Source organism: Lycorma delicatula, chromosome 1, assembly GCF_047948215.1.
Source record: "Lycorma delicatula isolate Av1 chromosome 1, ASM4794821v1, whole genome shotgun sequence".
In the NCBI taxonomy this organism is placed as follows: Eukaryota; Metazoa; Arthropoda; class Insecta; order Hemiptera; family Fulgoridae; genus Lycorma; species Lycorma delicatula.
Genome location: NC_134455.1, coordinates 325,476,378 through 325,492,881, shown reverse-complemented (window position 1 = coordinate 325,492,881; position 16,504 = coordinate 325,476,378). Strand labels below are relative to the sequence as shown.

Here is a 16,504-nt window from a genome sequence, read left to right as displayed (position 1 = left end):
AATCACTTTTAAATAGTAATTGTATTATTTTCAATAGTACTGTTAATATTTGGTTTTACAAGTACTTAGTACCCAAACTATTATAACAAAGCCATATACTCAGAATGTATATATCAGCCTGAACAAAATTTGACATGTCAGATACATCTGGATCCTCATTGGATAACAGTAACTATCAGAAAAATCCTGCATAGATTCTTTAAGACCAGTGAATATAAATTTTTAATAAAGATGAGAAACAAAACTGAGCCCGAGACTGATCCTGAGTTTTTACCCATTAACTTAGTTTCTAATTGTCCATTACAACCTAGTATTACCAGAGTTATTCCTGAACAGTTGACAATAACTTCCTTGGAAGAATTTTACCAGTTAATAATCCTTTCTCTCACTGTTTGCAAACTAAATACATTTCGGTCCCTTTTTTATTTTTTGTATTATTTTAGTATTACCAAGTTAATCGACCCAGTAGTTACCTCATGATCTGAGAATGAGTTTTGCTCCTTACGTGAACTATTTCAACTTTCCTTGATTTTTTAATGTAATCAGATCATAAAAAAACTCAAATAAATTATTTGCATCATTTTCATGGTATAGAGAAGATCAATTCCACAGTTAAGTTATTATTTGCTCATAATGTGAATTTTCCTCAAAATTAGTTTTTTATTACATGCACATTACTCACTGATCTTAATGCCATTATCAATAACAATAGCCCCAACAATTCTCATAACCCGACTCAGAAAACACTCAACATGCATAGTACTTAAATCATTGTCCTATCCTACCCAAAGCATTGAATAAAATTCAACTTTAACTAAATCCTAAAGTGGCCTAATCAACACATCTTCATTAACACCATGTCACTTACAATTAATTTCCCTTTAGGCTAAAACATACATTCCTCAACAAACATGTAACTATAATAGAATCCATTTCTTTCATCGATCAGACTGTAAAATACAGTTAATTTGGTTATTGTAATAAAGGATTACATATCTGCATCCATTATAAATGCAAGAAGCATGAACTCAAATTTATCAGTTTGAAGAAAATTACATTCTCCAGATCACAACAAAATCCATGCTTTCATAAGAATTATAATATCTGACTTTATAATCTAAATAAGTAACAGAATAATCAAAATTGCAAATTTGCACTTCTAATGTTTTGATTACATTGATAAACAATGACTTTGTTAATGAGAGTTGAATAAGTGATTCTTATAATATTTTACATGCTCATTTCAAATGAAATCAGAATTCTTCTATCAGGCTTAGTTTTTTTGTAACTACCATTCTTATTTTCAGGTAGTATCATGCATGAACTTCATAAACTAGCATTTTGTGAATGTATTTTATTATATTATTTATCAACTAAATAGCTTTTGTTTATTTATTACAGTCTCTGTAATAAATTGTCACAATGATTTGGTAGACATTACTCATCATGTTTATTATTTGCACACTAATTAAAATGAATAAGAATGTAACTAATTCTTCCTAATTTCACCTTACTATTAACATATCATCCAGTCATTAGTTATTTCTGTTATTATATTTACTTAAAAAGTGTCATGCAGACTAGATAAAATATTTTTAATTCTCATTCGAGTGTGAGTTCTCATGTGTGTAACATTCAGTTTTGTAGTTGGCTTTTGTATTTGTGGGTATACGTTTTTCAGTAAAGTGAGTATGTTTATTAAATTAGTGTGTTCATAAAGTGTTTCTTTTTAAATAATATTAGTTATTGTGGTGTATTAACATGTCTCACAGTCACATTAATCATCCAAACAATTTCTACTACATCTGTGGTGAGGTAACGTTGAAGTCACAGAAAAAAAATATAACTCAACTGATAAAATATAACTCAACTCACATGAACTGCATTTTGATTATAAATTAGGTGATCAGGACAAATCTTAAGTTCCTCATATTTGATGTGCTTCTTGTGCAACATTGTTGACTGGTTGTCTAACTGGATCTTTTCACATACCATTTGCAATTCCAATGGTTTGAAGAGAACTGAAGGATCACATCACAGACTGTTATTTTTAAGTAATAAAGATATTTGGGATAATAGCTAAAAGTAGATGTACTGTGAAATACTCTGATATTCCTTCTGCCATGTTGCCAGTGCCACATAGCCAAGAGCTTTCAATTCCAGTACCACCAGAAACATGGAACTTGATGAAAATGAAAATGCCAAATCTTGTGCTGACTTATCAGTCGATGAAGAAAGAGATCCATACTTTTTAGAAAATAGATATATTCTGAACCCTATTTTATTAATCAGTCAGAATTAAATGATCTGGTTTGTGATCTAAATTTATCAAAGAATCAAGCAGATGTACTAACTGGCATCAAGACAGAAATGATGACATCTTTTACAACCAAACACTAAAATAAGTGCTTTCCATGACAGACAGTCAGAATTTGAACATTTCTTCTCTAAGTACGAAAACTAAGAATACTGTAATAATGTGGATTCTTTACTGGAAGCTTTGGGACATATGCACCATCCTGACAAATGGCAACTTTATTGACTCATCAAAGCTTTGTTTGAAAGCTGTTCTACTCCACATTGGAAATAAATACCCATCAATACCATTAGCATACGCTGTTCACATGGAGTCTTATGAAAATATGAAACTTGTATTGAGCAGGATTCAGTATGAGAAATATTTATGGCATATCTGTGGAGATCTGAAAGTAATAGTGCTTTTACCTGGTCTGTATCTTGGATACACTAAGTTTTGTTACTTTTAGTGCGACTGAGACAGTAGGGATGGGAAAAATTATTGCATAAAAGAGTAGTGGCCAAAGAGAGAGGTATTGACTATAGGAGAGAAGAATGTTGTTAGTCATGCATTAGTAAAATGAGAAAAAGTTTTATCTTTCATCACTACTCACTAAGCTAGGTTTATTCAAAAATTTTTTTAAAGCAATAGATCATAATCATGCAGGGTTTCAGTTTCTGAAAAACAAATTCCCTAATATAAGCAATGTTAAAATAAAAGAAGGTATATTTTTTGAACAAATATGAAAACTAAATCTGGCGTTTGAATGACTTGGAGGTTGCTGCATGGAAATCATTTCAAAATGTGATAAACAAGTTCCTTGGAAACCATAAAGGCAGTAAATACAGAGAACTACAGAGAAGGAGTGAACTCCTTCAAAACAGCAAAGAACTTGGGTGTAACATGTCACTCAAAATCCATTTCCTACATTCACATTTGGATTTTTTCCCTAACAATCTCAGCACTACCAGTGATGAACATGGAGAAGCTATCACCACGAGATATCTATAATGGAAACACAATGTCATGGAAAATGGAACCAAAAATGTTAACTGACTACCATTGGAATCTAAAGAGGGAACTACCTACAGCAAATTACAGCAGAAAATCCAAAAGAAATAGATTTTAGGTGAGTACAAAATGCATGTAATGTATTATTACATTCACCATACATTTTTTGTTTCAAAAGAAATTTCAATTAAAAAAAACTGAGCCCAATAGAAAAAAACTATTAGCATACACATATATAAAATCAGTATAAAAAATATTATAAAAATCAGCCACTCAAACTCATTAAACAAACAAAAAATTAAATTTTATTGACCAGCATTATTATAGTTATATATTATATCCTCTTCTCATGTTTTCCTGTTTTCCCCTGGCAATACCTAATTTTTTCTGACTTTCATACTTTTTCAACTGATGTACACGGTCAATGATATCACTTTCTAAAACCAAAGATAGCTTTTATATAAAACTGGTGATAATTTCAAAAATATCCTCATGATTTTCAACACAAAATTTTTACTAAAATTTCCTGTAATATACCAAAACGTTTTAATTTCAGAATGGTTGTCAGAGAACTGTTTAACCCCTAAGGTAAGTATACTATGAATATTTTTTTTAGTTTTAGCTAGATTATACTTAATCCATTTAACACATAAATTATTGTAAATTTCAACTTTTTCAGAATTTCTGTACTTTTTAATCCTGGTGAAATGCTGTCTGATAATGCTAATATTTCTGTTTATCCATTTGGAGATGAATTCTATGCTTTTGCAGAAAATTCAGTAGTGCATCGAATTGATCCACAAACATTAGATTCAATGGAAAGGGTAATTTGAAGTACTTGTATTATTTTGCTATTCTACTAATTTTTATGAGAGTAGATTTATAAAACTATGCTTTGTTTCAAGAATATTCTTCTAATTCTCTGTAGAAAACTGAAAATACTGTAAATTTCTGTAACAATGAAATGGCAAAATTTCTAAACATAAACATTGCACATAAAAATATCAATCCTGAACTATCAACTGTATATTTATTACTAATCTTGACTAGTAAAAATTAGCCATTATTACAGAAAAATCAATCTTTCTAATTTTATCAATGAATATCCAGAAATTGATTTTTTCAGGGATTTTTTTACATAATGATAATTAAATATTAACTCGTTCTCATTGTATATTAACTTATTCATATTTCACAAAAAAAATTTTGATCTAAATACATTACGTTAAGGTAAACATTAAATTGGAAAATCAATTAATGATGCAGTCTTTGAAGTAATATTTGTATTACTAAGTGAATATTAGTTGATAAATGCCAGTTTTTATCAGTATTATCAATGATTATGATTTCTTTTTTAAAGATTTATCAGTTCAAAAATATACTCCGTATTTACATAGCAGAATATTATTGCATCCTTTCTACATTATGATTCCACCACAACTAGAACACCTTGAGAAGTAACATTAGAAACATAAAAGAAAGCAAAATAAGAATAAATCTGTATGATTTAGACTAATTAATAAGCTGATTTTCCTAACCCACAATATCAAGCAGTACCTGCCACAGTTTTACTTTAGGAAGTGGAAATTTAAATTGATACTGAGATAAATTTGCAAAAATAAATAAATTTATAGATAATAAAACATAAAACCTGGCAAAACTAATACTACTTTAATGTACAAAAACCTGATGTGGATAACATATGACTTTCTGGTATGCCTATTAAATTACATACACACATTTTTTTAAAATGAATAGTACATAAAATTTATTTCATTAAAAACTTCTGATATTTTTCTTTTTTTTTCTGTTATTGAATTATTATTCAACGTAAAACTTTTTTTACAACAAGAGGTTAATAATTATTAATAAATCAATATGTTTAAATTAAAAAAAGTTAAAAAAAAACGAGTTGAAGTCTGATTTGAACCAATGTGCCTTCCCGAAGATCCAAATATTTCATTAATTAAAATTTTATTTGGCTATAACTCTGGAACCAGTGTAAATAAGTACTATTTATGATATATCATTGAAAAGTTCTCAATGAGAGCTCATTACTGTAGTTAACAAAAAATCCAATTTTTTTTTGGATTTTGGGCTATTTTGGACACTTTTGGTTCAGTCTATTTCAATCAAAAGGGGAGGTGCTCATCTACACGTTACAACAGTCCTAAATCCAAAATTTCAACATCCTATGGCTAATTGAGTTATTTGAGATACATACGTACATACAGATATCACGCCAAAACTAGTCAAAATGGATTCAGAGATGATCAAAATGGATATTTCCATTGAAATCTGGAAACTGAAATTTTTGTGATCACAATTCTTCCTTTACTTCATACAAGAAAGTAATAATATATCAGTCACGGAATTTTTAAACAAAGATATTTTTGAAACAATTCATCCTACAAAAAAAAAAAAGATAATGCTCAAGTCAAGGCATAAAAATTTGTTTTATTATAATTATTATATTATTTATTTTTTAACAGGCAAATAAAAATGCAAAAACTACCAATTCAAAGATTTAAGCAAAATATGAAAAAATAATTTATCTAATAATTGTTTAATTTTATAGACGAACCTAGTTACAAATAAAGTAAAACTATACATTATTGTTAAAAAAAAGGTAAAATTAACAACACAACTATGTGTAAAAAAATACAGCTGAACTTTAAATAAATCAGAAACTATTCAAATAAATAACGAAACTACACTTTTACCTAGATATAAAAGATCTTAATAATATTATAAAATGAACAATAAATATAATTGAAAAAAATAATAAAATCAAAAACATTGCAAAAACAAATTACTTTAATCTTAAATAACATTCTCAAACAAAATCATATTTCTTTAAATAATAAAACGTGTAACCAGTATATTAAATAACAAATATCCTTAAAATTGCGGTGCATATAACATTTAACATAAATATGTAACAGAATTAAATAATCCACTTGAAAAAAATATAAACCCATAGAAAATTAATAAAACTCAACATAAATGTAAAAATTGCAGATATTTATAAATCAGCAGTTTATAGATCAAACTGTTTATTTTATAAAAAGCCTATTAGAGTACCTGACTTCACTTGGGTGGTGGTTACATATTAAAGCACTTATAAAAATATTATATAATCAATAAATATTATTCCTACAAAACAAAATCATAACAAAATACAAACTCTATTAAGCCCAGGATTGATGATTTGATAATTCTTAGATGGGAAAATGGTTTCCATAAATACTTCATATTAATATATTATAATATGATATAATATTTATAAATTTATATAATTAATTAATATAATTTTATGGTTTTTAATACGATATATTAATATGGTTTCTTATTAATATTACATAATGCCTAATGTAAGTATAATTAATTCTACTAAAATTAATTAATTCTATTCATTTTTTTGTCATGTAATTAGAAAATATTAAGATAACAAAACAATATAACAAAATGGGATACAAATGACCGTGTTTACAATTTGTTCAATCACTGAACATGAAAAGACATTGAAATAGATTTACACAAAATTTCATTTTAAATGTATTTATTTCAAAAATAATTCATCTTTTTAAATTTTAAAGTACCTCAGATTTTCATAAAATAAGGGTCCTAGAGGTACCAGAACTTATAAAAGCAAACAATATTTTTACATATTAAAAAAAAGAATTTTTGAAAATTGCTAGAAAATCAAAATATAATTTTTATTTATTGAAGGAAGGAAATAGTCAATTTAAATTTTTATTAATTCAAGGATGAGGGACGCAAGTAGTCTCTGAAAATATTGATATCAATTAAAAGTTATATGTCCTAGAAAAATGATTTAGCTTAAAACTTGAAGATTACAAATTTAAAGCCTGAATATCACAAAATTACAATTTGTCTTAATGAAGATGAGACCTAAGAGTGTTAGACTGGAAAGCAAGGCTCAAACTTTCATACCATAAATATTATGGTGATCCCCATAATACACCTCCTGGTGATCCCCATAAAACAGATCATTTTAAAAAAGAATAGATTAAATATTCACCATATTTAGACTTTCAATTATAATCTGAGGGCAAGAGGACCTAAACACCTTAAATAAATAAACACTATTTTATTTTTTAAGACAGAATAAATTTTGAAAAAGATAAGTTTGAATTCTATATTTAAATTACTGTTAACTGGTTGGAGCTAAGGGCCTAGAAGCCCACAGGAGATAAAGGGATCTGGCCCTCTTGAATACTATTTCTTTTTCATTTTATGTGGCAAAATTTTTTTGGAAAGGAATAGTTTCAGTATTGCAATTCTTAAAGTTTTCTTGATCAACAGGAGTTATTAGACAAAACACATTTAGGAGAAAGGAAGAGGCATTTGGGGAAACCCTCAATGACAAAATTACATTTTTAATTTTTTCTGCAGATGTAACATTTTGAAGAAGGCTTCAAATATCTATAAAATTTTAATATTAGTTATTTAAAGGAGTTAGGGGGCTAGAAGCATTTGAGAGTCAAAGAGTTGACCATCTTAGACACTTTTATTTTACTTAATTATTATAGAAGGCAGAACAATTTTTGTAAAGACTGAATTATTATTCACAATATTCAAATTTGTTAGTTGATGCAATTAGGGGCCCTAGTAGGCAAATGGCCCTGAACCACTTAAAAATATTATGAATCTAGTATTCTCTTATGAGTTAGGGATGAAAAGGTATCTATGGAACGCAAGAGAGCTTGAATCACTGGACACCATTAATAATTTATGATAGAACACATTTTGAAACAAAATAGTTTAAAGAATATAATATTTCAATTTTTTCTAAATGTACTTTGGGAAGGGAACAAAGAGTGTTTCATGCGATGACTTGTTAATTCATTAGTTGACATGTGTTGTTTCATCTTTTCAGCCTCACTTGTAATATTCTTCTAAACAAGGAGAATCAGATTTATACTTTTATTATTTGGTGATAATTATTTTACTCACAATCAGACTTTACAATTTTACTCATATATTATTAATGATATTAACAAAGGGGCAAAATTACTGATTAATTTTATAAAATCTTATGATTTGAGAAAGGCTAACAATTTTTCATATAAATTTAGGTGTTGCTAAGATTACTCTGGGCAAGCAAATACATTTTGTTTTTACATACTAGTATAGAAGTATGGATTTAAATATTATAAAGTTGGGAAAATAATAAGTTACTTTTTAAATAAAACTAATAAAAACTGGAAAAATGAAAATGCAATCTAATTATACATAATTCAATTACATGTTTAAATAATATTATAGATAAATTCAAAGAAATAATTACCTTAAAAATAAACATTATAATCATAATATCGTAATTTATTGATTGATGTAATTTATTTTCCTAATGTATACGTTGCAATTTATTCAACTAGTGAACAATAAGCAACCTCCCCACAGCCCAAATTAATGAGGATGATATGTATGACGTGTAAGTGAGGTGTAATCTTGTACAGACTTAGGCTGACCATTCCTGAGATGTGTGGTTAATTGAATCCCAACTACCAAAATACACTGGTATCCACTGTCTACTATTCAAATCCATATAAAAGCAACTAGCTTTTACTGGGATTTCAGCCTCAGAACTTTCAACTTTGAAAATCAGCTGTTAAATAGTAACAAGTTAACCAGTAAACCAGCCTGGTTGACATGATTTTTAAATATATTGCATTGATATCCAGATAAAAATAGATTAAAAGTGGTACTATTTTATTTTATTTTTTAAATATTATAACATTAAATTTAAATTTAATTAAAAATAAATGGTTTTAATTGATGTGGTGTATACACTATAAATAGTTATTAAGAGTCACCAAGAATTTAATCATTCCTTACATCTCGCCTTTGTAGATTGGGAAAGGCCTTTGACAACGTTTACAGATTTATGTGAAATATAATGTTGGATAATGGAAAACCCAAACATCTTGTAACTTCTGTTGGTTTATATTCCAAAATTACTATTATGATTGATGCAGGAGATGGGAAGGTAGTTGGGGAGTTGAGGATATACAAGGGTCTTTACAAGGTTGTCCAATGTCACCAACATCATTTCATATATATCTGGATGAGTTAATGTCTATTTGGCAAGATAGAGTTAACTCTAGTGTACATCTTGGCCAAGGAATTTCTCTTATCTTTTTAGTGTTTGCTGATGATACAGTGATTGTACAGGAAAGTGAAGACAAGTTGTAAGTGGCAGTTCATTAGCTTCATCTCCTCAGAAAAGAATTCAACAAGAAAATTTCACAGCAGAAATCCAGAGTTATGGCCGTTTGTGGAAAACAGCACTTACATTCCAAAATAGACATCAATGGGGAAATTCTGGAACAGGTGGGAAACTTCTAGTATTTGGGGTGTGACCTGTCCTTCAATTATGAACAAAATATAAATGGAAAATTGGCTAAATTTAGTGCAATTTGTGAATTGATATGTCTTACTCTGAAAGGTTAGATCAGAAAGAATATCCAAATTAAATTTTATAAAACAATGGCCATTTTTTTATATATTTTATTAGTGAAGTTTGGACCAACAGAAAATTGGATGATTCCCGTAAACAAGTGGCAAAGATAAGGTTCTTCTGTAGCATGAAAGGTTGTGCAAGAAAGGATTGTATTAGGAGTTATACATTACAAAGTATTATAATATAATATAACAAATATATAATATATATATGTGTGTTAAATACAAATTTAATTTATGTTTATGTATAAAATTAGTGTATATATAATTTCACATTTATATATATGTATATAAATGTGAAAATGGATTTACAGGTGAACGTTTCAAAACATGTTAACATAGTAAACCACACATCTCACCCTCATGTAGAAAATGGAGATGTTTACAACATTGGAATAAGTTTATCCTGCACAGGACCATGTTATAGTGTAATAAAATTTCCTTCACCGGTATATGCAGGTAAAATTTTTAAATAATTATTTATATCTTATGTAGTAATTTTGAATTTAAAATTCTGTTTTATTCGAGCTCTGATGTAATATTTTTTGCTTACAATAGAAATATACCTTCTTGTAAAAACATTTTTTTGTGAATAAGCAATATCTTTTGCTTGTTTAAGTATTAAAAAAAATGTTTAAATGGAAAAAGTCTAATGTATTAATGTTCTAGGTTATTTTAAGGCATTCTTAAAATTCCAATTACTGTTGTATGAATAAAACAATTCAGAATTTCTTTCTCTTCTCCATATAACTAATTTATTTTGATTTTGCTATCTTCTTCATACTGTTACTTAGTCATTATCTGCTCTAGACCAGTTTAAATCAACTGAACATGAATCCTAAATACTATTGACTAAACCTCAAAAACCAAAGCACAACAATCATTTTGACAAAATAAGGACAAGTAAGGTATAGCTATGAAAAATAGATTTTCATAGCTATTAAGAAAATTTGAATATTAGAGGCCTTTAAACTGCCACCAAAATTAGAAATGTTTACTGATTAATACACAAGCATTTATTTATTTTAAAGTTTTTCCAGAAATTAAAAAAAAAATGTAGCTTGTATGAGGAATATTTAAGTTTAGCTTTACGCAATAGGCAATTCAGCTTATTATACATATTGCACAGCCACTACATAGAAAGTAGAATTCACAAGTCTGTCAATAAACAGTCGCTAACCAAAGATGCACTGCCTTCATCATTTTGGCACTCTCATCATGAAGGATACAGCAAGGTTAGACTCATACTCACATAACCATTAATGGGAAAGAAGGGATCAAGAATAAGAAAAAGCAATGGATGGTGAAAAAGGATGATTTACTGGTTGCAGCAGTTGCCCAGTACTAACAGATTGTAACTTAAATTGAGAGAAAAGCAGAGGAAAACTTTAACTGAATCTTTCATTCAATAGAATTATTATCTATTCAAGTGTAAATGAACATATTCTTTGTCCTTAACTACAATATCTTAGACTGGAATTTTCCCTAAAGATTAACTATTCTGTTGTATTTGTGAAAAGGTCTATTCCATGACAACTAGACATCCACAGCACCATTGTATATTTTTGAACTGGAATCCAATGCTACTTAATAAAATTTGGTGCATTGTTCCTCAGCTATTTATAATTTAACACTTTTTTCTGTTTTATTGCAAATTTTCTGTAACTGTAGGCACTCTTTCAGCTATTTATATCAGGTTTTCATGAATACATACAACAAACTAATACATATGTGTTTTCTATTAAAGTACCTAATAAAATAACTGGCATTAGTTACATTGAGGTTTTGGTCTAACAATCCATTACTATAAAACTACTTATATAATGTCACTAGCCCTAAAATCAAATGAAGGAATACATGAAAATAATATAAAGAATGAACACAACATTTACATCAAACAACAAAAAATAAAATTATTTCAAAGGATATCATCATGAAAAGTGATAGCAATAAAACAAATTCTCAGTGATATAAAAGATTTGACAAAGAAATTTTTTGAAGACTGTTTTAAATTACTGTTTTACAACTGAAAGCATCTAAAGCACAATTATTATGGTACACATGATGAAGTTTAAAAGAAAAAAATAATTCATTTTCAATCATAAATATTTAACAGATGACATATTAAGTTTTTAGAATCAAAATCTAGGAATAAGTATGTGTGGCCATGTTACAGCATTGTGAAATACGTTTTTTTAGATGAGAACATTTATTTGATTTATTTTTTTTACTTAACTCAAATTAACCTTTTACTTTAAACTTAACTAAATTGTCTTTTCTTTATTTATTAAAGAAACACTTCTTTAAAAATAGTCATATGCTAAGTGTAAATCTATTTGATATAATGATGCTGATATGCAATAACAAATTTAGCTCATCAAAGAAAGAAACAGGAAATATTTCTAAACTCTTATAAGCCCAGCAGAAGAAGCTTGTTATTCTTGGGAGAAGTTATGCAATTACTAAACAGAAATAGGATTCTGAAAATATATATTACATTAAAAGGTGTTATTTATAATTACAGTTATTAACAAAGCAAACAAATTTTTTTTTAAGTTAACAAAATTTCTTTTATTAGTTAAATTAAAAATTCTAGATTTTACAGTTGTTTAAAATTAATCTAATTTACTTAAAATCTAAAACAAATTATTATTAGTAAATAATTAAAAAAATATATACATTCTGGCTAGACAGTCAATTTTGTTAATGTTAAAGATAAATACTATTACTACTTCACTGAAATATATTGTTTTCAATATTGTATCAGCAATAATACTGTACTCAATGCTTTTTTCTAGATATCAATGGAGAAAAGAGAAAGGTAAAAAGTCCATTTGAACAAGCACAAATTGTTGCATCAGTTCCAGCTCGATGGAAACTTAATCCTTCATATATGCACACATTTGGTATTACTGAACATTATTTTGTAATTGTTGAACAACCATTATCAATTTCTTTTACTACAATGCTTCAAAGACAACTAAATAATCAACCAATGGCACCTTGTCTCAAATGGCAAAGTAATGAACAGGTAATATAATTCTTTACTGTCTGATTCACCATTAATTGGTAACAAACAGGGTGCACCTGTTTTGGGAGGTGCGATGGGGTGATCTTATAATATCTCTGCAAACAATCATCCGAATTTCAAAATTCAAATTGGGAATTTGTTAATATGTGAAAGCTAACTTTTACATGCATCAGGTACACTCTCGATCTTGTAGATCACAGTTATTTGTAAATGTTATATCTTCACAACCGATCTTCTGATTTTCAAAATTCAAATGGGGTATTTGCTAGTATAATACAAAATCACCTTGAAACCAAGCCAGAACAAAGATTTATTGATATACTCAAAAATGAACCTTACTACACAACTGCCCAAAAGGAGTGTAATGTATTTAGGGTATATGTATAAATGTATGTGTTTAACTATAGCATCTCAATGGCTGAACCAATTTAGATATATGATCCCACATTGAAATTCTTACATTACGCGAGTGTCATAGGCTATATATATATATATATATATATATATATATGTTTAAATAAATTAAAAAAAAAAATTACTATATACAAAATGTCACCCATACGCTATTTAATTATCATATATTAGTAATCTTCCTTATATTAAAGAGCAATGGTTTTTTTTTTGGCAGTTCTGTATTTTTAAATTTTTAATATTTATCTTTTGCATTTAAAAACAAACATTCTTTTGTTGCACTTACACATTTATCTTTCAAACATTTTTGTAAATTTTTATCAAATCAAAAACTGATGTTTAAATATCAAGTTTCTTTTGTCTCTTTAAGTCAGAACTATTAACAGCTATTCTTACTACACAATTAATTAATTCTGCTAATGACATCCAGTATAATCTATACATTTGCTAAAACCTTTGTAATCCTTACATCTTGAATTTTTGTTTACCTCTGGCAGACATCAAACTCTCAAAGTGTCAACAGTTCATCCCCAGGTTTCTTTCTCTGAAATTTACATTTAAAATTTACAAATCTTTGCTTTACACTCATATTTCAAAGGTTTTTCTCCTAGACTCCTAGAGACAAAATGTTTCCATTTATTTGTTGTTAAAATGGTTTCCTGTGCTTTTACATAGGTAAAACAAATAAATTTAAATGAGGGTAACTGACTACAATTTTCTGCATCTTTTTCTACGAGTTTATTCTTTAGAAACTCTCAGATTTTCCTGTATGGTCCAATTGGTTCCACCTGTTAATAAAATACCGAATAGGATACTGGGTCCACTTCAACAAAACATTTTATAAAACGCCAGTTTTTGCTAGATGATCAACCTGTTTGACTGTTTCTTTCCAAAGCTATATGAATGTATCATTACTGGAGAATAGAATGTTATTATTTCAAAGAGTGATTATTCAAAAACCTGTTAAAATAAATTTTCTTTACATTAAAATGCATCACAGGAAATTAATACATTTTTATAGAAATAATTTTAAAAACTGTTCAGTAAGAAACAAATATATCTTAATTATGCACAGTATTTAATACATTAAAATGTAAATGGATTAACAGCTTACCGATCAATTTAACTCAGATTTCAGAAGATTAAAATTAAATTAACTGAATACTTTATTTCTAATAATTTCTTTTTTATGCAGCCTCTGTGAAGTTTAAATAATTTATTCATTTTTAAGTTTATTTTAGCTTATATTATCTGGTTTAATTTTTTTTAAATACAGCCAATCATATGAAAAAAATGGATGCCCAAATAGAAAAAGATCACAGAAACTTCAAATTCCAGGAAATTTTTTTTAAATGATTAACTACAGTATACATTTTTAATTTTAAAAACTATGAAACTTTACCTGCATCTGAACTACCTTTTGCTCTACATTAACATTCTTCAGAAATTTCATTGGGAATTGTAGAATTGGATGTGGTGCTGGGCATATGAATTAGTTTAAAAGATATTTGTTGTTTATATGTTCTAAGAGTATGTGTATTTTTTAAATTGTGTTTATTAATTTAGAATTTATTTTGGTATTTATTGGTTATCGGCCTGCCACTTACAATCAATGTTTTAATCAAACCTATTAGGTTACAGCACTAGCATAACCTAGATAATCAATCTGTTGTAACTATCTAACCTAATCCTTCACGAAATGGTCGCAATCTCGCTCTAGCACTTACAGAAAATGTCATGTTATGATCTTTTGGACATAGGCAATGTTTCGGTACAACTCCGACTTCAGTAAAGAACTGCACGACGTTCTGTTCCATATTTGGTAATTGCCAAATGTTCATTTCATACATTGTAAATTAGAAGCAGAAAACTCTGAACCGATCTAATTGAAGTGAAATACTAGCTAGAACAAAAACAAGAAGTATTCAAAAGGTATCAGATAAATGATAAGCACTGCTGTCAATAGAGATAACAATTATCAAATAATAATAACTGTTTCACTAATTTAAAAAAATAATGAAATTTAAGTAAATAATACATAGCTAACATGTAGATTGATTACTACTTACTGTTTGAATGCATTGGTTCAAACAGTAAGTGCATAAATATAAGCTACAAAGGTAGTTTATATTCACTTTTTTTAATGAGAAGTTTAGAGAATGGATTCATTTCCAGATAATTCACTTTCTATTTGATGAAGTGTTCTTGATCTTTGGCAATTTTAAAAAAACTGCATACAATTATTGTCCTACATGAAGTTAATACAGACTGAGCACTCTCTATATCTGAAAAGAACTTTGCATATCTCAAATTTTGTTGGATGAATTATGATGCTATTGTTTGCCTGATAATGGTATATAACTTATTTGTGGTTTGGTACATAATGCTATGACCTGGTTTTTTTTAATTTGTGGAAAACCTTTTCACTGTTGATGTAAGTGAATGTTACAAATTTGTTTTCATTTGTCTTGTTTTTTCCCGATATGTGTGTAGGAGTTTGTCCATCAGCAATCCTGCTATATCTATTAGCTTCAGCCTATATTTTATTCTGCGTAGCTAATAGCAGTAGTCTTTATGAAGGTAAAATGCTGTCTGAAAACTGAAAGTTTATATTACATACATTGGTCAGAAATGTTGTGTGAATTTTTCATTTTGTAGTAGCCTTTCTGTTCATTTTCAAAGTACAAATACTTTCACGATTTTTGATTTTAGGTCCAAACGTTAATGCTTTCTTCTTTTTCATACTTGACAGTGAAGGTTATATTTTTGTGAATTTTGTTGGTGTATATAATAATGAATTTTATGATGTGAATTTCGATGTAATGCAGTTGTTCACATTATTCAGCATTTCCATGTGAAGATGGATTTTGTAAACAAATCATGATAAGCAACAAGCATTTTTTGGTGAAGATTTTTATTTTAATCTTGTTGAGTTATAAAAATATTTCAGATAATATAATATGCCAGAGTTGAGTAAAATTCTACTGGTTGTTCATTAAATTGTTTATAAAATTTATATCTAAAAGAGAAGTAGTTAGGTTTTATGATTATAGAGAGGCCTACTATTTCAATGATAACTTCTTCAGCTATGTTGCTCTTGTTTGAGTTGATTGAACAAGATTATTATTTTGTCAAAAATGAAAATGTTTGTGAAAAGGATCTTTTTACGTCAAGAAAGGAAATGTGTAGAGTAAAGAGCATTATAGAGAATATGGCATTTTCTATTCTATTTACCAGTGCTATCTTGTTTGATGAGTTTGTCTAAA

The 16,504-nt window shown here is 27.8% G+C and overlaps 1 protein-coding gene across 3 annotated transcripts in view; it reads left to right on the top strand.

Moving 5' to 3' along the window:
• The window catches only part of ninaB (neither inactivation nor afterpotential B), a 51,516-nt gene that overhangs the window by 21,529 nt on the left and 13,483 nt on the right, over positions 1-16,504 (top strand). For all 3 annotated transcript variants that reach the window (XM_075382067.1, XM_075382068.1, XM_075382065.1), the window contains 3 exons: positions 3,987-4,131; positions 10,111-10,255; positions 12,595-12,827. In XM_075382067.1, coding sequence (XP_075238182.1) covers positions 3,987-4,131; positions 10,111-10,255; positions 12,595-12,827 — 523 coding nt within the window. The remainder of the gene's footprint in view (positions 1-3,986; positions 4,132-10,110; positions 10,256-12,594; positions 12,828-16,504) is intronic.